This window comes from Octopus sinensis, linkage group LG8, assembly GCF_006345805.1.
Source record: "Octopus sinensis linkage group LG8, ASM634580v1, whole genome shotgun sequence".
In the NCBI taxonomy this organism is placed as follows: Eukaryota; Metazoa; Mollusca; class Cephalopoda; order Octopoda; family Octopodidae; genus Octopus; species Octopus sinensis.
The window spans coordinates 91,221,398-91,242,836 of record NC_043004.1 but is presented as its reverse complement, the minus strand read 5'-3'; the positions used below and the strand labels follow the sequence as shown (position 1 = coordinate 91,242,836).

The window sequence follows — 21,439 nt, the reverse complement described above, 5'->3', positions numbered from 1 at the left end:
TGTTGTTGTTGTGTTGGGGGAGTCTATTTCCTTGAGATGTGTTGTCAGTGTTCTTTGGAGTGGGTGAGACAAGGTTGGGCTATTTCTGGTGGAAGATATTTCCAAGTCTTTTGTAAGGGACCGTGCAGTGTGAGGTGACGAGAATTAGTCTTTAGCACATTACACGGTTGATACAACAAAAAGAAATTGAATAATACATATAATGTGCCAGTGGGAAAAAGAGTGAGATACAACTGAGTAGAATGTTTAAGAGGAAATTTATTGATATGTTAAACATGTGTGCCTGTGTCTGCATCATGTATACAGAATAATAGACAGGCTGTCATGAGAACAAAGTGTATGTGTGTATAGGCATGGATGTGTGTGTGTGTTAAGTATATATAAGAAAAGCAATGAGGAAGAAGTGAAAGAGTCTATAACGAGAAGTTAGACGAATGTTCATAGACACAAGAATGAGAAATCCCATTCCATAGTCTATTGTACACAATAACTGAAATACTGTATCAAGAAGTTGCAGCCATGATGTGGAGCCAGTTGCTGTACGTGTCATACATGAAGTTGTGGCTGTAATACTGCTGCCCGGGTCACTTGGTACAGGATTTCTCGCAGGTTGTATATTCGCTGTTGATCCATGGTGAAGTAATTCACGAAGAGTGCAGTTGTTAGAATCTGTGCAAGTTGCAGTGGACGTAAAGAATATGGACCACACTCCCTTTGGTTTTTTTGGGGTTTTTTTACAGAATCCCCCATTTTCGAGTTTGGAGATTCTGATTCTGCAAAAGAAACGGCATTTTGAAATTTTAATTTCACCCCCACCTCACCCCTCACCCCAAATTCTTCAATTTGCACCTTTTCCAAATTTTTTTTTTTTTTTGCAAAATACAGAGATTACAATTTTAAAACAAAATTTCTGAAAAAAGTGAAAATTGAAGAACTTGGGTGGGGTGGGGGGAAATTGAAATTTTTAAATGCCATTTTTTATGCAGAATCAGAATCTCTATACACAAAAATGGGGGATTCTGTAAAAAATGGGGTGCAGTCCACATTCTTAACATCCACCCAAGTTGCTTATTGAGCTGTGTACATAGAGAGATGATATTGATGACGTTAAGAAGATGAGGGTGGTGACGAAGACGGAGATTGCCGTAATGATGTTGGATGGGTGTTGTCGTCTGGCGTTGTCAATGAAACTGGCCGTGTCTTGTGTGGTCAGTGGCTAGACCTTAAAAGGTATGGGACCAAAGACCTCGAGACAGAGTAGATGGGTTTTTGTAAGGAGTTATAGACTCAAACTAGGTTGAGAACAAGCTGACTCACATGATCTTATTTAGGAACTCTGGTTGGTTATATGCTGCAAATTGGTGCGACAGAGTAAGACACAAATTGTGCCAATACTAACCAATCAGAGTAGTGGACACAGTGGAGTCCAAATAGCAGCCAAAGGCTAGCTGTTATCTGCTACATTCGAATGCACATATAATAAAGAGGAAAGGAATTTCACTAGAGTGTACGCTACACTGTTCTATTCATAAAGGCAATGCAGATCTGTCATGAGATGTTTAAGTTGCATGTGCATATCACCTGTGTTGAAAGAGGAAGTAAAGGATAATGTTACATATAGGAGTATCTACAGTATGGAAGAGGATAGATAATTGATGCACAAAAGCACCATCTGATCGTGGCCGTTGCCAGCCTCGCCTGGCCTCCATGCCGGTGGCACGTAAAAAGCACCATCCGATCGTGGCCATTTGCCAACCTTACCTGGCCTCTGTGCCGGTGGCACGTAAAAAGCACCATCCGATCATGGCCGTTTGCCAACCTCGTCTGGCCCCTGTGCTGGTGGCATGTAAAAAGCACCCACTACACTCATGGAGTGGTTGGCGTTAGGAAGGGCATCCAGCCGTAGAAACATTGCCAGATCAGACAGGGTCTGGTGCAGCCTTCTGGCTTCCCAGACCCCAGTTGCACCGTCCAACCCATGCCAGCATGGAAAGCGGATGCTAATGATGGTGATGATGATGAAAAGGAAAAGTGTGGAAGACATGGTTGAACTTTAAGGTGCTGTAAAAGCCCCTGTGCAGTGCCATGTAAAAGCACCTAGCATGCTCTGTAAGTGGTTGGCGTTAGAAGGGCATCCAGCCATGGAAACCATGCCAAATCAGACTGGAACCTGGTGCAGCTCTCCAGCTTATCAGCTCTGGTCAAACCATTTTTCTGTTTTTGTTTGTTTACAGCATTGTATATATTATTGTCATAAGTGAAACTTTTTCTCTCTCTCTTTTTCCCTATCCTTTCTTTCTTTATTTAATTTTGTAAAATCATTCTACCCTCCTCTTTCTGTTTGCTATATTTAGAGTGTACATTATATTTGAATGGCTTCGGTTTCAATATACTACCTCAGATATCAAGGTGCTTGTGAGACAAACACCACTCTGAAATGTGGAATCATAAATTTAAACATATCTTTCTATCCCTCTGTCACACTCCAGCCTCTCGTCACTTGGCACAAGGCCACCTCCTCTTCTGCTCCACCTCTCGAAGGATCTTTGTCTTGCAAGTTACTTGGTGACCCTACCAGTGTTGGTGCATCTAGTCCACACTGTAAAGTGGTTGGTGTTTGGAAGGGCATCCAGCTGTAAAAACCTTGCCAAAACAGGCCTCACTGGTTTTGGTGCCACGTAAAAAGCACTCAGTCCACTCTGTAATGTGATCAGTGTTAAAAAGAGCATCCAACCTTCAAAACCCTGCCAAAACAGACAGCGGAGCTTGATGCAGCCTTCTGCTTCGCAGTCCCCTGTCAAACCCTTGCCAATGTGGGCATTAAATGATGATGATGTTTCTAATTTATGTATTTTATTTACTTGATTCCTTGCAGAAATTACTCCAAGACAAAGCTGTGCTAAAGATGAGGACCAACCAACTCCGACAACTGGTAGAAGGACTCAAGGCAGGATATAATCAGCAGACAGCTGAAATGGCTGATAATGAAACTTATACACAGGTAATGAATGTCTTTACACACTCAGCTTCTTGGTTAGGTTCTCATTTACCTTTAGGAAGACCATATTGGTTTATAACGTTTGCACAAAGTGGTGATTTTGACAGATGAAGATAGAATCTACCCTAGTATATGACTGGGATGTATTTCATGCACCTGAAAGTACATTAGATTGATGGATAAAATTAATTTCTATTTAATTTATAATTTTTGCCTAACATATAATTATTGGTTGAGAGTTGACCCCTGTACATGATTTTGTGCGAACTGCCATGCTTCATGGCAGTGAAACAGGGGCCCTGACTGCGGAGGATATGAGTAGGCTCAAAAGAAAGCTAACATGATCCGCTGGATGTGTAATGTCAGTGTGTACACACGACAGAGTGTAAGCGCCTTGAGAGAAATGTTGGACATAAGAAGCATCGGATGTGGTGTGCAAGAGAGACATTTGTGCTGGTGTGATCATGTACTACGGATGGATGAGGAGAGCTGTGTGAAGAAGTGCTATTCCCAAACAGTTGAAGGAATCTGGGGTAAACGTAGACCCAGGAAGACATGGGATGAGGTAGTGAAGCAAGACCTTCGAATGTTGGGCCTGACAGAGGCAATGATGAAAGACCGAGACCTCTGGAGATATGCTGTAACTGCGAAAACCTTGCAAATAAAGTGAGTTCATGGTTGTATCCTACACCAGTTTTGCATAACCAACCCCAGCCCATTCAAAAGTACCTTCAATCGTAGGGCAACCTGCTGTACTTGAGGAGACCTATTGAGTCAAGCATATCAACATCAAAATGAAATTCAAATAGAAATTGTAGTTGTGATACCTGTACCAGTGGCACGTAAAAAGCACCATCCAAACGTGGCTGATGCCAGTACCACCTTGACTGGCTTCCATGCTGGTGGCACATAAAAAGCACCAATCGATTGTGGCCATTGCCAGCCTCCTCTGGCCCCTGTGCTAGTGGCACGTAAAAAGTACCCATTACACTCACGGAATGGTTGGCATCAGGAAGGGCATCCAGCTGTAGAAACACTGCCAGATCACACTGGAGCCTGGTGCAGCCTCCTGGCTTTCCAGATCCCACTCGAACCGTCCAATCCATGTTACATGCTAGCATGGAAAATGGATGTTAAACGACGACGATGATGATGATGAGATATATATATATATATATATATATATATATATATATGGAATTCATTCCATTTCTGTGTAGAACTCACAATGCTCTGGTTAGGTCTATAGTAGAAGACACAATGTCATACTGTGGACTGAACCTGAAACAACACGGTTGAGTAGGAAACTTCTTAACTGCATGGTTATGCTTGCACCTGTATGAACTCAGAAAATAAAGCAAAAGAAAGAAATAATGTTAGTCATCTAGACTTGCACTTCACTTCCATGTCCCTTTTTCTTACATGTCACATCACCATGTGAGATTGGAAGTAGTCAAGTCTACCAAGTAAGTAACTCAGAAGATGACTGTTTCTATATTACAGTCATTACATCTATCAGTGGCTAAGACAACTTCCCTTCCAGTTCTTGTAGTTGTAAATAGATAACACTAGATCACTGGTTCTCAGCCTTTTTTTTTTGCCTATGGACCCCTTTGATTCCAATTTCTACTCAGATGGATCCTCATAGCCATTTGTTGTTTAAAAATCCTACTGTACTTCTATAATTAAATATCATAAGGAATTGTATCAAAGAATTGTTAGAATATTTTGTATATTGTTGAAGTATAGCCAATTTATTGCAGATAAAACTTAACAACAAACTTTTATATGGATCCCCAAGTTGAGAACCCCTGCACTAGATGGTGTAATTCATCATTGCCATATTAGTTTACAGTGCAGTGATGAATTAACTCATCTCATGGGTACAACTTGAGTTTGGGAATGGTCATTTGAACAATCTCACTATCCTTAGACGTACAATATAGAAACAACAGCTCTAGTTGTACCATATAACCTAATACCCATATCACACACATGCGTACACGCTCAGAGTTGCTGAAGCATGGAATAAACTGCCTGCGTCAGTTGTTGACTGCCATGACACTGCATCCTTTAAGACCCTCATGCTTTCCGAAATCCGCCGAAACTACACCTGATTATATATACATTTTAGATGAGTTGTAGTGCACCTGAGCACTGTACACAATTATTATTATTATATTATTATTATAAATAGGAACAGGTATAGTTGTGTACCTAAGAGGCTTGCCTTCCAGCCCTCTAGTCTTGGGTTCAGTCCCACTGCACAACACTTGGGACAAATGTCTTCTACTATTGCCCTAAGCCAACCAATGCCTTGTGAGTGGACTTGGTAGGTGGAAACTGAAAGAAGCCCATTGTGTGTGTGTGTGTGTGTGTGTACGCCCTTATCCTGATATCATGTGACGGTTGTAAATGAGTGCCATTATGATTTAAGTGATGTTCATTTGCAAACTTCCATGAGAAAATATGTCAGATGAGGACTTGTGACAGGAAGGGTATCTGATCATAAAAAATATCATCATCATCATCATCGTTTAACGTCCGTTTTCCACACTAGCACGGGTTGGATGGTTCGACTGGGGTGCTCCAGTCTGATCTGGCAGTGTTTCTACAGCTGGATGCCCTTCTTAACGCCAACCACTCTGCGAGTGTAGATGTCTTAACAAAATATGTCTTAACAAATTCTGTTTGACTTGTGCAAGCATGGAAAAATCAACATCGAATGAGGATAACAATGCTAATGATATACATATTTACATTCAAACACACACACACACATATATATTAATATGTCAGGGAATTTTTATGTAAGTCTCTGTGTGACTGTATGTGTTAGTTTTGTTTCATTATCATTGTCTGTATATCAATAATGTGAGAGTGTATGCACATATGTGTGTACGTGTCAATATGCAGTTGTGTGATATTGTATCTGCGTTTATCTGTGTATTTCCTACCATCATTAAACTATATTTATCATTAAACTATATCAGATTCCACGAAACTGACTTACTTTGATGATATACACTCTGTCGTGTAGTTTAACTGAAAAATAATGTAGTGTGTTTATATGCAAAATTAGCAATGACATGGTGCCTTAATTAACAAATGTATGTAGGATGTTAATTGTAATAGTGGGATTGGCTTGTGTGTGAGAGAGTTTGTACAGGTGTGAGAGTGGTGTAGAATTGTCATTTTGGTACTAATTATAATAGTCTAGAATGGCCTTGTTGAAATATAGCCTACTTGGCATTCCTGTGAATGTGTCATGAAGGCACAATTTCAATCCCCACATCATCACTATCAGGAACAGTGATAACAAAACTATAACAGTGTTTATCAACAGCAAATTTTTTCAGGGATGACATAAATTTCCTGGTAAATATTGTTATAAAAAGTTTGTCTATAAGCATTTATCTAAAATTAAGGCTGTATAATTAAAGTGTGTGCTTCCCAGCCATGTAGTTCAGTCTTTTTGAGTTCAGTCTTACTGCATGGCACCTTCAATAAATGGCTTCTACTATAGTCCCAGGCCAACAAAAGCTTTATAAGTGGATATGGTAAGATAGAAACTGGAAGAAGCCAGTAGTATATATGTATGTATACTCTCTTTACTCTTTTACTCTTTTACTTGTTTCAGTCATTTGACTGCGGCCATGCTGGAGCACCACCTTTAATCGAGCAACTCGACCCCGGGATTTTTCTTTTGTAAGCCCAGTACTTATTCTATCGGTCTCCTTTGCCGAAACGCTAAGAAACGGGGACATAAACACACCAGCATCGGTTGTCAAGCAATGCTAGGGGGACAAACACAGGCACACAAACACACGCATATATAAATATATATATATATATATACATATATACGACGGGCTTCTTTCAGTTTCCGTCTACCAAATCCACTCACAAGGCTTTGGTCAGCCCGAGGCTATAGTAGAAGACACTTGCCCAAGGTGCCACGCAGTGGGACTGAACCCGGAATCATGTGGTTGGTAAACAAGCTACTTACCACACAGCCACTCCTGCGCCTATGTATGTGTGTGTTTATGTATGCATGCATGCCTCTTCATCCAACCCATACAAGTATATAAATGTGGATGGTAAAACAATAAAACATACACACACACTTACATACAAGGTGGTATCAAAAAGTTCCTGGACTAGTTCTGTAGCATGCCAACAGATAGCAGCACACAGGGGTGTGTGTATTGAGAGCTAGCAGTGACCTTCGTGAGATAGTGTACCAAATGACATCGCTGTATTTACTTTGCAAGTTGTGAAATTTGTGTTTTTATGATCACATGTATGCCGGAGTCTGCAATTTTGTCCTGGACAGCAACAAAGCGCCAATGTGAAATTTTGTGTTAAACTTCGGAAGTCTGCTACAGAGACATTGAGCATGCTTCAACAAGCAATGAGGCAATGGGCCGTATACAATGATTCAAGTGGCATAGGCGCTTCAAAAGTAAAAGAACATCCCTGGAAGATGATGAATGATCTAGAAGACCCACTACAAGTGTCACCTCCAGAAATGCAGTATTGTGCATTGAGAGTTTGTCCCCCCAGGACCAAACTGTCAATCGAGTGTTCTACTGCAAGGCTTTGAAGTGTTTGAGGGGGCACATTCAGCAAAAGCAACTGGGTCTGTGGAGTGCGAAGAATTGGATTCCTCACAAAGACAATGCACCCTGTCACCAAACTTTCCTCACTCATGAGTTTCTCACCAAAAGCAACATGGTATCACCCCTGCACCTGCCCTATTTGCCAGATTTAGCACCTGTAGACTTCCATTTCTTCCCCAAGATAAAAATGCAATTCCATGGTCACTGTTCTCGAGATCCAGAGCTGTTCTCAAGAACACCATTCTCGAAATCCTGAGCAAATTGCAGAAGGTCTTTGGCTTGCTTACAGAAAACAGAACACTGGGACTGGTGTATTCCTGTACAAAGTGACCATTTTGAAGGAGATGATGTTAAAACTTTGGTAAATAAGTTATTTTTTATTAAACATAACTAGTCCTGGAACATTTTGATACCACATACAACTGCTTTGTATGATACCACATACAACTGCTTTCTTTCAGTTTCTGTCTATCAAATCTATTCACAAGGTTTTGGTCAGCGTGGAGCTATAGTTGAAGGCACTTGCTCAAAGTAGCACACAGTGGGACTGAACCCAAGGCCACATGGTTGGGAAGTATGCACTTACCTCAACCTTTGACTTTGCAAATTTAGGGTGAAAATGATTTTGCCCAACACAAGTTGCCTCAAAGTTTCTTCAGATTCTGGTTATTTTTAATTTTTGCTAATTCATATCTTGAATGACACAAATTTAGAAGAGAAAACCAGAGCTGAAAATCATATATATATACTGGCAGTCCCAACCATCTCTGCTCAGTCTCAGTAGCTGTAATAAACAAAAAAAAGGGTTGCAGGCTCTACCTTTCAGTTCTGACTATATCATTGGTCTAGGATGACCATATGGGAGTGTATTATAGTTAGTAATGGTGTAAAAGTACAAATTGCAGATTAAACTTAAACACATTATCACAGTTTAGTATGACCGTCTGCAAATTAGAGGTCATTATTTGTGCTTTATGAAATAAATTTGGTGGTTGGCATGAATATGTATGGTTGTGAAGTAGATTGTTCACATGTGCACATTCCCCTCCACACACACACACCAGCCTTCACACATGCACACCTTCAATTTCACACACACACAAGCCATCATGCATACACACCCACCATCACACGCCAGGCAGAGAAATGCATGATAAACATATGACAATCAATAAATGTCTGACAGACAAGCTAGACAAACATCTGACAAGCATAAAACGGGTATCAGACAAAGCTGCCAGTAATTTGACTGGTAACTCATTCGTGAATTTACATGTCTAAATGTGAAAGTATTGGGGGTCGGATTGATCTCAGTATTACATGACAGCATGACAAGGTTATTAATATTTAGGTGGCTGGGTACAGTGTACCTGCTGGACTACTCCTAGACTGTGAAGTTAACTTGTTTAAGTATTGAGATTAGGTATTTTGGGAAACTTATATTTGCATATGACCTACATTTCATTAGAGAGATACCTTGAGACTTACTCTAATCATTCACTTGGTTTAGTGGAAACGGTTGGTACATCTTGCATGGCAACTGTTTTAAACTAACAAGGGAGCCTTAAGCAGTGGGTTGACTTGTTAGAAACAGCAGTTAAATTTTGACCTTATCCACACTGACTTAAACATGGAATGACATATGAATTAATGTATTTGTATGTAACCTTGAAAAGGCAATTGCAGTTCCTTTGATCATAGGTTTGTTTGATCACTATTGATCTGAGACTTAACAACATCTTCATATTGGTGGGTAATAACTAAATCCAATGACTGGATAGTGAGGACTTACCCATGGGAGAGTTAACAAAGACACTAGGCGAAAAAGTAACCGATGCTGGTTTGTTTACGTCCCCCATAACTTAGCAGTTCAGCAAAACACACCAACAGAATAAGTACTAGGCTTACAATGAATAAGTCCTGGGGTCGATTTGCTCGACTAAAGGCAGTGCTCCAGCATGGCTGCAGTGAAATGGCTGAAACAAATAAAAGAATTAAAGTATTTGGGTTTGTTGGAAGTAGATGATCTGAGGAAAAGCCGAATGAGGAGTATTACAGAAGACTGAGGTTGATATTGAACCCTAAAGGTGAGATTATGGAGTAGGAGTAATACATTGGCAAATAGAGAAACTGTAATTTTTAGACAAGAACACAGAGAAACACTCAAATTGTGATTTTGACAAGCTACACCTGACAAGAAAGAAAGGAGGGCAGAGAATGATGAATTGTAAGGATAGTATTCAGTCTCTGATGGCAGTGAGCTGGCAGAATCGTTAGCACACCAGGCAAAATGCTTAGCAGTATTTTGTCTGCCACTACGTTCTGAGTTCAAATTCCGCCGAGGTCGACTTTGCCTTTCATCCTTTCGGGGTCGATTAAATAAGTACCAGTTATGCACTGGGGTCAATGTAATCGACTTAATCCGTTTGTCTGCCCTTGTTTGTCCCCTCTGTGTTTAGCCCCTTGTGGGTAGTAAAGAAATATATTGGAGTGGCCCTCACCTAGGTGAATAGCCTACAAGGCTGGAGAGCTCCATTTACCATGCAGTTGCTAGAAGGGTGTCAAGGAGGGCACTGGACATCCTGAGGGACTTCACACCTTGATTTGTATCCAGACTGATACCACTAGCCTTTTCTTTTCCCAGGGCACTCACAAGACAGTGAGGATTTGCACTTGGAGTTTCTTCCATAACATGCTTCTACTACAGGTTAGAGAAGACCAGGGAACAGTAGGAGCTAAGAGGTGTTCCACACTACTCAAAACTGTGGAAAAAGGGCCGTACTACTGGATGCAGTTTAAGGTAATACCCAAGACAATGTACGTGTGTGTGTGTGCATGTATGTATGTCTATGTATGTACAGACATACACACATAGGCGCAGGAGTGGCTGTATGGTAAGTAGCTTGCTAACCAACCACATGGTTCCGGGTTCAGTCCTACTGCGTGGCACCTTGGGCAAGTGTCTTCTACTATAGCCTCGGGCCGACCAAAGCCTTGTGAGTGGATTTGGTAGACGGAAACTGAAAGAAGCCCATCGTGTATATGTATATATATATATCTAGGCATGTGTGTGTTTGTGTGTCTGTGTTTGTCCCTCCAACATCGCTTGACAACCGATGGTGGTGTGTTTATGTCCCTGTAACTTAGCGGTTCGGCAAAAGAGACCGATAGAATAAGTACTGGGCTTACAAAGAATAAGTCCTGGGGTCAATTTGCTCGACTAAAGGTGGTGCTCCAGCATGGCCGCAGTCAAATGACTGAAACAAGTAAAAGAGCAAAGAGAACATGCATGCACATACACACACACACACACACACACATACATACATACAGCTGGGTTTTTTTTATATATTTTACATCCTTTTAAGAGAACGTCTACCAAGGTACAGTGAGGAAACTCTACATAATTCCAGCTGGCCCCAGATACCAACAATTGCTTTCTCCTAGTTTCCATCAATGGCCCCTACCATTGCATATATAGCCCTTTAGTATTTAAACAAGCCATATCCAGCCAAAATAATCTACCTGTTTTATCTGCAAACTGGCCAGATCTTGCCTCTTTCACCTATCCTACAATGTCATTCTAAAAATAAACAATCATTTATTTTATTTATTTTATTTTATCTAGTTTCAGCTCACGAGCTGTGGCCATGCTGGAGCACCGCCATTTGGTGTTGCTACATGATTTTACTTCACGAATGCTTTTTAGCAATTGCCATTTGGTGCATGAGAGAGTTCTATGCAGCTGTCCTCATCTGCACCTCCTGCCGTGAAGTTGGTTCATCTGGGACACCAGACAGGAAGAGATCCTGTTTTATTTTAAAGACATCTGCATCCACCCCATGCAGGTCTCTCAGGTTCTTTGGGAGGATATTGAAGAGCTGTGGGCCTCTGAAGCCCAGGCTATCACAGTATCTTGTCCTACATCTTGATGGCAAATTTGGAGTCCTTGGCACTATGTCATTGAAATCTGAAAGCTACAAGGTAAAGCGTGACTAATTCAAATCAATGTGAATAAATAAGCATTGCATTTGACAGAGAAAACTGAATGCAAAAGGTTAAAGCAAGCCGGCCAATTCCACAAGGCCTTACTCTCTGCTCTCACTCATCTTTCGGCAAATACACTGGAGGTCCCTGCACTTCTGTCTCTACCTTCACCTTCCCCCTTCAAGTGGTACTTGTAGAAGTTGAAAATGAAAACAATTATTTATTTCAGTGAAGAACAGGTTCTAGAAAGACAGGCAGACATGCACACAGGCAGGCAGGCAGCCAAAAGGAAAGAAAGACAGTGAAAGAGAGAGGGAGGGAGGTGGGAGAAAATGGAATGAAAGAGAGAGAGAGAGAGAGAGAGAAGATAGAGAAAAAGAGAAATGGGAAAAGGCAAAAGTTAAGACAAATAATTAGAGTGGACAGGATTAGGCTTAGGACAAAAAGTAAATAAAATGACTTTTGAAATTTGCAGAAAGACAAAATAGATAAAAATAAAAGCAACAACAGCTGGCTGGCCTAAATTGGTGTTAAAGTTGTGAAAAAAACTAGTTAGGTAAGATAATGGTGGGTGGATGGGGGTAAGGTTTAAGCTATGTGGGGTATGTGTGAAGGAAGGGGTTTGTTTTTACTGTTGACTGAGATGTTATTTTCCCAAACACTTGACATATCCTATTTTTTAATGGTTTTTTCGTTAGTTTTTCTCCCATATAGTGTTCTTCTTCGTTGTGACATTGTGATGGCTGGGTGAGGAGTGGTGCCATTTGTGGAATTAAAGTTGGTGGGCCAGTTGACCACTACATTGTTGATGCTTTCAACATTTGCTTCGACTAGTACAACTACTACTAATACTATTGTAACTATCACTACTACTATTATTACAACAGCTACTACTACTACTACTATCACCACTACCACCACCACTACCGCTACTACTACTACTACTACCACCACCACCACTACTACTACTACTACCACCACCACCACTACTACTACTACTACTACTATGACAAAAAGCATTGCAGCTATGTCCATCCTGTCTTTTATTTGGACATACTGTATTTAGAATAATGTTATCTAATATCTCCTCCAGGGTATAATTTGAGAGAGATATCACTGCTATTTCCAACCGATCAAACAGTCATTGAAAGATTTCGTCTTTTGCTCTATTGCTGATATATAACGTCAGTTAGATATCCTAGGACCTGGTATTTGTTATTGGAAGAACACTGAATTATTTTTTTCTGCGTTAATTTTATTAAGTTTCTTTGAAAAGAGAAGGAAAACTAAGAGAAAGTGAAAGTTTCTGCCTCATTTAAAAAGATTAATATTGACTATTCTATCGGTCTCTTTTGCCGAACCACTAAGTGACGGGGACGTAAACACACCAGCATCGGTTGTCAAGCAATGCTAGGGGGACAAACACAGACATACAAATATACACACACATACATATATATATACATATATATGACAGGCTTCTTTCAGTTTCAGTTTCATGTAATAATGAGCTAATAACAGAGCCTCTTGTGCAGAAATCGGTTGTGGGGTGGGGGAGGGGGGAATGGATGGACTGGGCTGTCCACAGAGCCTCTCACTATGAAAATAAAGTATACACAACTCTACATAATTGTGTATTGAGCCTTCCCTTGAATTGTGATCTTCCAATTTCTGTAGGTGTATTATCTTTCTGTGCTAGAATTTAAAATATATAAATATATATATATATATATCGGCCGAATCGTGGCTGATGCCAGCACCGCCTCGACTGGCTTCCGTGCCGGTGGCACGTAAAATGCACCAATCCGACCGTGGCTGTTGCCAGCCTCGCCTGGCACCTGTGCGGGTGGCACGTAAAAAGCACCCACTACACTCACGGAGTGGTTGGCATTAGGAAAGGCATCCAGCTGTAGAAACATTGCCAGATAAGACTGGAGCCTGGTGCAGCCTTCTGGCTTCCCAGATCCCCGGTCGAACCGTCCAACCCATGCTAGCATGGAGAACAGACGTTAAACGATGATGATGATGATATATACCGAGAGGGAGAGAGAGAGAGAGAGATAAATAGATACACTCACACACACATACAAACATAAAAGATACATATAGATATCAGGTTGAGTAAAAGTAACGTTTTGAACCATGAAGAATTTGTACCAGATGTTTGCTGAATTTTGAATTTTTAAAACATTTTTTTTGCATTTATCTGATAATACAGACAGAGACTTGCCCAAATGCATCAACACTGATATTTTTTTCACCGTTGTTACAATGGAACTATCAAAGCATGATATTTGAGCAATTTTGCTATTCAGCTTCAAAAAAAGATGTAAAGCAGCTGGAACTGCTTGCGATATCAATGAAACATTTGGTGAGGAAATGACCAGTAGACAGCTTGAAAATGGTTTAAATGATTTCGTAGTGGAGACCCAAGCCTTGAAGACCAATATTGTTATTCAGGCCACTAGAATCGAACTCGGAATCTTTAGGTTAGTAGTCCATGCTCTTAACCACTACGCCATATGCCTGTGGGCAATTATGGAGTGAATTTTAGGGCTTATAAATCTAGTGGACGCCCATCTGTCATCAATGACAGTCAATTAAAGACCGTCATTGAGAAAGATCCATTTAAAGCCACTCAGGAACTGGCAAAAGAACTTCATGTTAGCCAAAAAACTGCTTGCGACCATTTGCATATATAAACAGACATACACATGAAGCATATACATGTGCCGAGGTCGACTTTGCCTTTCATCCTTTCGGGGTCGATAAATAAAAGTACCAATTTCGCACTGGGGTCGATGTAATCGACTTAATCCCTTTGTCTGTCCTTGTTTGTCCTCTCTATGTTTAGCCCCTTGTGGGCAATAAAGAAATATATATAGATATGCATACTTATATACATAGTTATACATCTACACTTACATAACATTGCATTGATCCATCACTGCCAACAGATGAGATTAAGTTATCTAAAAGCGTTCATGTTTGTTCAAGCTGAAACATGTTGAAACACTGAAGTAGTTGGTGGGTGTGCGTGCGTGTAAGGTGGAAGGTGTGGTAGATTGGTTGAGACGTGTAAATCATGACAGTCTTCACTTCATCAACAATCAATAAGAATTAACACCATAAGCCAACTAGAAAGACCTTTACAGAGTTTCTCACCTGCTTGTTATAGCAGATACATTTCTCTAAATCACACCTGACCATTTTTTGAAAAGTGAAAAAAAGTGAAAGAAAGGAACTGTATGAGTGCATAACGTAACTAAAACATGTCTAGATACCCCTTAAAAAAAAGACAGAGTAGTCATGGGTGGATTTCCTTTGATCACTGGTCTTTTCGATCAGCATCAGCCTATTCTTTCTTTCTTTCTTTCTTTTTTTTTATTTGTTTCAGTCATTTGACTGCGGCCATGCTGGAGTACCGCCTTTAATCGAGCAACTCGACCCCGGGACTTATTCTTTGTAAGCCCAGTACTTATTCTATCGGTCTCTTTTGCCGAACCGCTAAGTGACAAGGACATAAACACACCAGCATCGGTTGTCAAGCAATGCTAGGGGGACAAACACAGACGCACAAACATACACGCACATATATATATACATATATATGACAGGCTTCTTTCAGTTTCCGTCTACCAAATCCATTCACAAGGCTTTGGTCGGCCCGAGGCTATAGTAGAAGACACTCGCCCAAAGTGCCATGCAGTGGAACTGAACCCAGAACCATGTGGTTGGTAAGAAAGCTACTTACCACGCAGCCACTCCTAACAATGAACCAATATAATATTATTATTGTAAAGGGTGCAAGCAAAAAGACTTCCCACATTTTACGGGTTGACAAATGTTACAACAGTAAATTCATGGTGTGCACTGGACAAAACTGATGGTAACTGAATAAAGATAAAAAAAAGAAACAGAACATTAAAAGATAAAAATGAAACAGAAGGTAGCAAGTTGGCAGAAACGTTATGCTTAGCGGTATTTCTTCTGCTGTTACATTCTGAGTTCAAATTCCACCAAGGTCGACTTTGCCCTTCATCCTTTCGGGGTCGATAAATTAAGTACCAGTTACGCACTGGGGTCAATGTAATCAACTTAATCCCTTATCTGTCCTTGTTTGTCCCCTCTATGTTTAACCCCTTGTGGGTAATAAAGAAATAGGTATTTTTTCTGCTGCTACATTCTGAGTTCAAATTCCACCAAGGTCAACTTTGCACTTCATCCTTTCGGGGTCGATAAATTAAGTACCAGTTACGCACTGGGGTCAATATAATCGACTTAATCCGTTTGTCTGTCCTTGTTTGTCCCCTCTATGTTTAACCCCTTGTGGGCAATAAAGAAATAGGTATTTCTTCTGCTGCTACATTCTGAGTTCAAATTCCACCAAGGTCGACTTTGCCCTTCATCCTTTCGGGGTCGATAAATTAAGTACCAGTTATGCACTGGGGTCAATGTAATCAACTTAATCCCTTTGTCTGTCCTTGTTTGTGCCCTCTATGTTTAGCCCCTTGTGGGCAATAAAGAAATAAGAAACATAACATTTACTGCATAAAGACACTAATGCCACCTGGCAAACTTCAGTAGAGCTACACCAATGATTCCTTTAAAATATGGAAAGATTTTCTATTGCACCCTGTATATCTCACTAGCTCTCTCCCTTTACTCTCTCTCTCTCTCTCTCCTTCCTCTCTCCCTTCATCTCTCCTTTTCTTTCATTTGGTTTACAATAGAGACAACTGAAAGGAAGGAAACAAATTCAAACCCCTTCATGATCCCATCAATAATCTATGGGGCTTCTAGGTATTAAAGGTGTGGGATAGCCTAGGGGTGAGAGGAGGAAGGCTGTTTGGGAGAATTGAGAATCAAGTTTAGGAATGGTGACTTATGAGATTAGGAACCAGTGAAATTCAGATTCATGTCATCATGTTATGGTTTATTATCATTCTGTGGCTGCTGACGCTTTGTTTTTTCTCTGTGTTGACTGGAGTTTATTTAACTTCAGATTTAAAGCATCACCATCACTGTCAACATGTCACCACAATACTACTGCCACCATTACCACCACAGCAGCATCATGCCATCACACCACAACTACCACCATCATACCTATTTCTTTATTACCCACAAGGGGCTAAACATAGAGGGGACAAACAAGGACAGACATAGGTATTAAGTCGATTATATCGACCCCAGTGCGTAACTGGTACTTAATTTATCGACCCCGAAAGGATGAAAGGCAAAGTCGACCTCGGCAGAATTTGAACTCAGAACGTAACGGCAGACGAAATACCGCAAAGCATTTCGCCCGGCGTGCTAATGTTTCTGCCACCAGATTACCACACTTTTACATGACACTTGTACAGGCACTTTTACGTGGCACCTGCACTGATGGCTTGACGTGGCACCAGCACCCATGAGCCCACAAGACTAGAATCTTTTGGCAGAGAGAGAGGGATGCAGAGGACACAAGGCCTGTATGCATGGACAGCTACAGTTTTACTTAGCTTGACATGTCTTCTCAAGCAAAGCAAACTGTCAGAAGTCTCAGTCCCTTGTCATTCCGTCTATGAGGCCCCACATCTGAAGATCCTTTCTCACTACTTCGTGGGTCTACCCCTTCCACGTATTCTTTCCACAATTAATGTTCAGCTCATTTTTATGCTGCTGTCCTCATTCTTATGCATCACATGACCATGTAGTCTTCTCACTGGCACCACTACATCTGAGGCCTTGTGCATCCAGTTTTTGTCTCAAATCACACTCTGTTGTACATGCACAAATATTATTACCCATCCAGCAGAGCATACTAGCTTCATTTCTTTGCATGCCCTCAGTAGTCACAGCCATGTAGCATAACTGTTCATACACAGGCATCATGCTTTTCACTCTGTCTTCTGTACTTAGTAATCCTTTATCATCTTCCTTGCTTGTCAGATAGAGTTGGCCAGTATTTCTTTTAGGATGGCATGCATTGTTCATTGTTAGCAGCTTTCTAGTTCTTCTGTTAAAGTTCTGCAGCTCAAATTTTGTCCATTTCAGAAAGGGGTCTGAGGATCTGAATACTGACATTACCCATGTTAATGTTGTTCCCTCCATTTAATTTAGACTTGAGCAACTTCTTAACTCTCCTTTCATACACTTTAGTGATTTTCTCTCTCATCTCTCTTTCCCTTATCTTATTGTCTTGTAGTAGTCCAAGGTATTTGTACCCTCATTATTCCATAGCAATTGAACAATGTTGTCTTGTAATAATTTTATGCCATCAAACTTTATCTTCTGGCCTCTCTTCATAGTTAGAACTGCACACTTATCCACCCCAAACTGCATTCTAATGTCTTTACTGAGTAATCTCACTGTTTCGAGTGGAAAATTCAGGCCTGTATCATTTCCTTTCTCTCTCTACACCTTGAGGATATCCATGTAAAGTAGGGGATTTATTCTTATCTTGGTTTTGGTAAACTCATAGGCAGGCCTAGATTTTCTCAGAGTATTTGTCAGAGGGATTAGTACAATGTCAAAGAGTAATGGAGAGAGTGAATCTCCTTGGAAAATACCCCCTGTGTATTTTCACATTACCTAGTGATTCATTTGCACCTGTCATTTCTACTTTCCTACTCTCATTGCTTTCTCAAAAGAGCTGATTACCTTCTCATTGATTCTGAATCTCCCCAGGCTTTCCAAGAGCCAGCTATGTGGGACACTATTGTAGGCCTTCCTGTAACCCATCCCTCCAACACCTAGATTCTTCTACCTCATTTATTTATAGTAGATCTCCAGTTTTTTTCTTGGTTTCTTCCTACATCCTTTTTGCTTTTCTGACAGAAAATTATATATTTTCATCTGCCATGAAAGCAGTTACAAGTTTTCAGAGTAATGATAAGCAAGTTATTGGTCTACAATTGCTGACTTCCTTTCTCTTTTCTCTATTTCAGCATTGTCCTTCCTTTTGTCAACCATGTTTGTTCCTAGCAGAATTGTTAGCATGCTGGAAGAAATGCTTAGTGAGGAGCAGTGAGCTGGCAGAATCGTTAGTACGCCAGGTGAAATGCTTAGCGGTATTTCGCCCGTCACTACGTTCTGAGTTCAAATTCCGCCAAGATCGACTTTGCCTTTCATCCTTTCGGGGTCGATTAAATAAGTACCAGTTACGCACTGGGGTTGATATAATCGACTTAACCTGTTTGTCTGTCCTTGTTCGTCCCCCAGGTATTTTGCCCGTCACAATGTTCTGAGTTCAAATTTCCCTGAAGTTGATTGTGCCTTTCATCCTTTTAGGGTTGATAAGTTAAGTACCAGTGAAACACTGGAGTCAATGTAATCGACTAGCCCCTCCCCAAACATTTCAGGCCTTGTACTTTTAGTGGAAAGGATTATTATTGGCATTTCACTTCTCAAAGCTCTCGATTTCACTAACTCCAGCTAATTCTGTAAAAGTGAACAACAACCTGTTGTCAAGAGTCTCACTGAGTCTCTTTCCATGACACTTGACATCCAAGTACCAGTCTCAAAATCCTCAGTCCCCAATAAAGCAGTTTTCTGAGCATGTTCTAACTCCATATCAATCCTAACTTCTCCAACACATTGCCCACATTCATGCTATCTCACATTAATATTATTATAAAGTGGAGGTATTGTTTTCAGTTGTGTTTGTTTGTTTGTCCGTGGACAAGATATCTCAAGAACTGTTGGTTGGATTCGGATGAAACTTTCAGGGATGTCTGGCCTTGTAATTGGCATGAACTGATTAGATTTTGGGATCGATCTGGTACTGGACAATGATTTGGGATTATCTGTTATATTTACTTTACATGAAGTATTACGATCTTACCTTCACTTTCAAGTCTTTCTCTGATTATCTCCCTTGAAAGCACACTCATGGTTTCCACATCAGTTATGGCAGTGTTGCTGTTTCCAAAGTTTTATTTTCATTTTTCTATCATTAATTTTACTCACATCTCTATCTTAGTAGAAACTGATGGATAAAGAAATCAAACTACATAAACAAACGGCAGCAAAACCATTCAGAAATTAAATAACACTAACATATTCAGTAACAAAAATAAATTTAATTTACCTCAGCAATTTTTAGTTTCACCAATTTTGAATATATCGCACCTGTTTAAAACCTCTTACCTACCTGACAATTGCATTTCTAGCTCTGCCTTGAAGGAAGCTTTACTTCTTGGACTCACGTTTTTGTGTGCAACAATGTTGTTAAACATCTGTTAACACAGCACCATATGCAGATCCTTTCTGTTTTCTTTCGCACACAAATAAATTTTTCACTATAGACCTTAATGGTTGTAAAGACAATGGATAGACTAAAAAATACCTTCATAGACAAAACTGTCCCTGTTCCCACTGCAGACGACACACACACGCAGCATTACAAACACGGCCCACACACCCACCTTCATTTTCCATGACTACCATTGGGATCAATCAGGTACTGGACAAGGATTCAGGATTATTTTTCGTTTTTTTTTACTTAATTTTTGAGAGTGGTTGGATTCATTTTTAGTATTCTCATTTGTGAGAGCAGTCGAGTTTATTTCAGATATTCTCATTTTAAAAATCATTGAGAGGACGTTGGTGCTGCCTTTGTGTGGAGATTTGCACTCTCTGGGTGCTCTTGTTATCATTATTATTATCATCTTTCAATTCTGTTTCCATTTTTTGCTGAGTGTCTTCCTGACACCTAAGGCAGAAAAACTCACTGTATACATTGGTAGGCCATTAAAATAAAAACACCAGATTGTTCATTTACAAAGTTATGTGATAGAGAAAACGGGGAAGAAAGACAGAGAAAAAGGAAAAAGTAAAAAGTAAACAAAGAAATTAAAGGGGAAAAACAAAGAAAATTCACAGCAACAATGCTCATCTCAGTACATGTGCCATACCAGTCAAGACCAATCCTTTGTCATTATTGTTATTATATATTATTGTCGTAGTCATCATCACACCAATGAAAACTGAGTCTTTAAGTTTACTCAGGCATTGAAGACAATAGGGGCTTTGTTGTGTATGATTTGGTTGCTAAATTGTTCTGTGGAATCTATCAAAGAGAAGTTTCTCTGTTGGTCGTGCCTATGGGTGGTATGAACCCTACATATCTATCTCAAGGCTATATTTTTAACAAGAACTCTGTTTTTCTTTCAGCTTGGGAATCTTGAAAAGAAATGGCAACAGCTTGAACAGAACAACCACACCTTGAAAGAATGTATCCTTTATGACAACACAGTAAACAACATATTTTAACTACAGCAATAACACATTTGTTCTGAGACTTAGTTCATGTAAAATTATGGAACAGCTGAGTTTATTGAAAACAGAGGTCACTGAGGTGCACTGTAAAGAAAAAAAAAGTAGGCTTCATTGGTTGCTCATTAAGCAATCTAGGGATCACTGGTGATTACTGATTGTTCACTGAAGAAAATAGAGATCACTGATGGGATCTAACTACTCATTGAATAAAGTCGGGGTCACTGGTGAACCCTGGTTGCTCACTGAACAAACTAGGGATCACCATGGGTGTATGTCATCATCATCATCATCATCATCATCATCGTTTAGCGCCCGCTTTCCATGCTGGCATGGGTTGGACAGTGCAACTGGGGTCTGGGAAGCCAGAAGGCTGCACCAGGCCCAGTCTTATCTGGCAGTGTTTCTACGGCTGGATGCCCTTCCTAACGCCAACCACTCCATGAGTGTAGTGGGTGCTTTTTACATGCCACCGGCACAGATGCCAGACGAGGCTGGCAAACGGCCACGATCGGTTGGTGCTTTTTATGTGCCACCGGCACGGAGGCCAGGCGAGGCTGGCAACGGC

At 40.4% G+C, this 21,439-nt stretch overlaps 1 protein-coding gene across 1 annotated transcript in view; it reads left to right on the top strand.

The window, feature by feature from the left end:
* Positions 1–21,439, top strand: part of LOC115215136 (intraflagellar transport protein 74 homolog) — a 93,795-nt gene that overhangs the window by 70,127 nt on the left and 2,229 nt on the right. The window contains exons 21-22 of the mRNA XM_029784309.2: positions 2,876–3,001; positions 20,770–20,830. Coding sequence (XP_029640169.1) covers positions 2,876–3,001; positions 20,770–20,830 — 187 coding nt within the window. The remainder of the gene's footprint in view (positions 1–2,875; positions 3,002–20,769; positions 20,831–21,439) is intronic.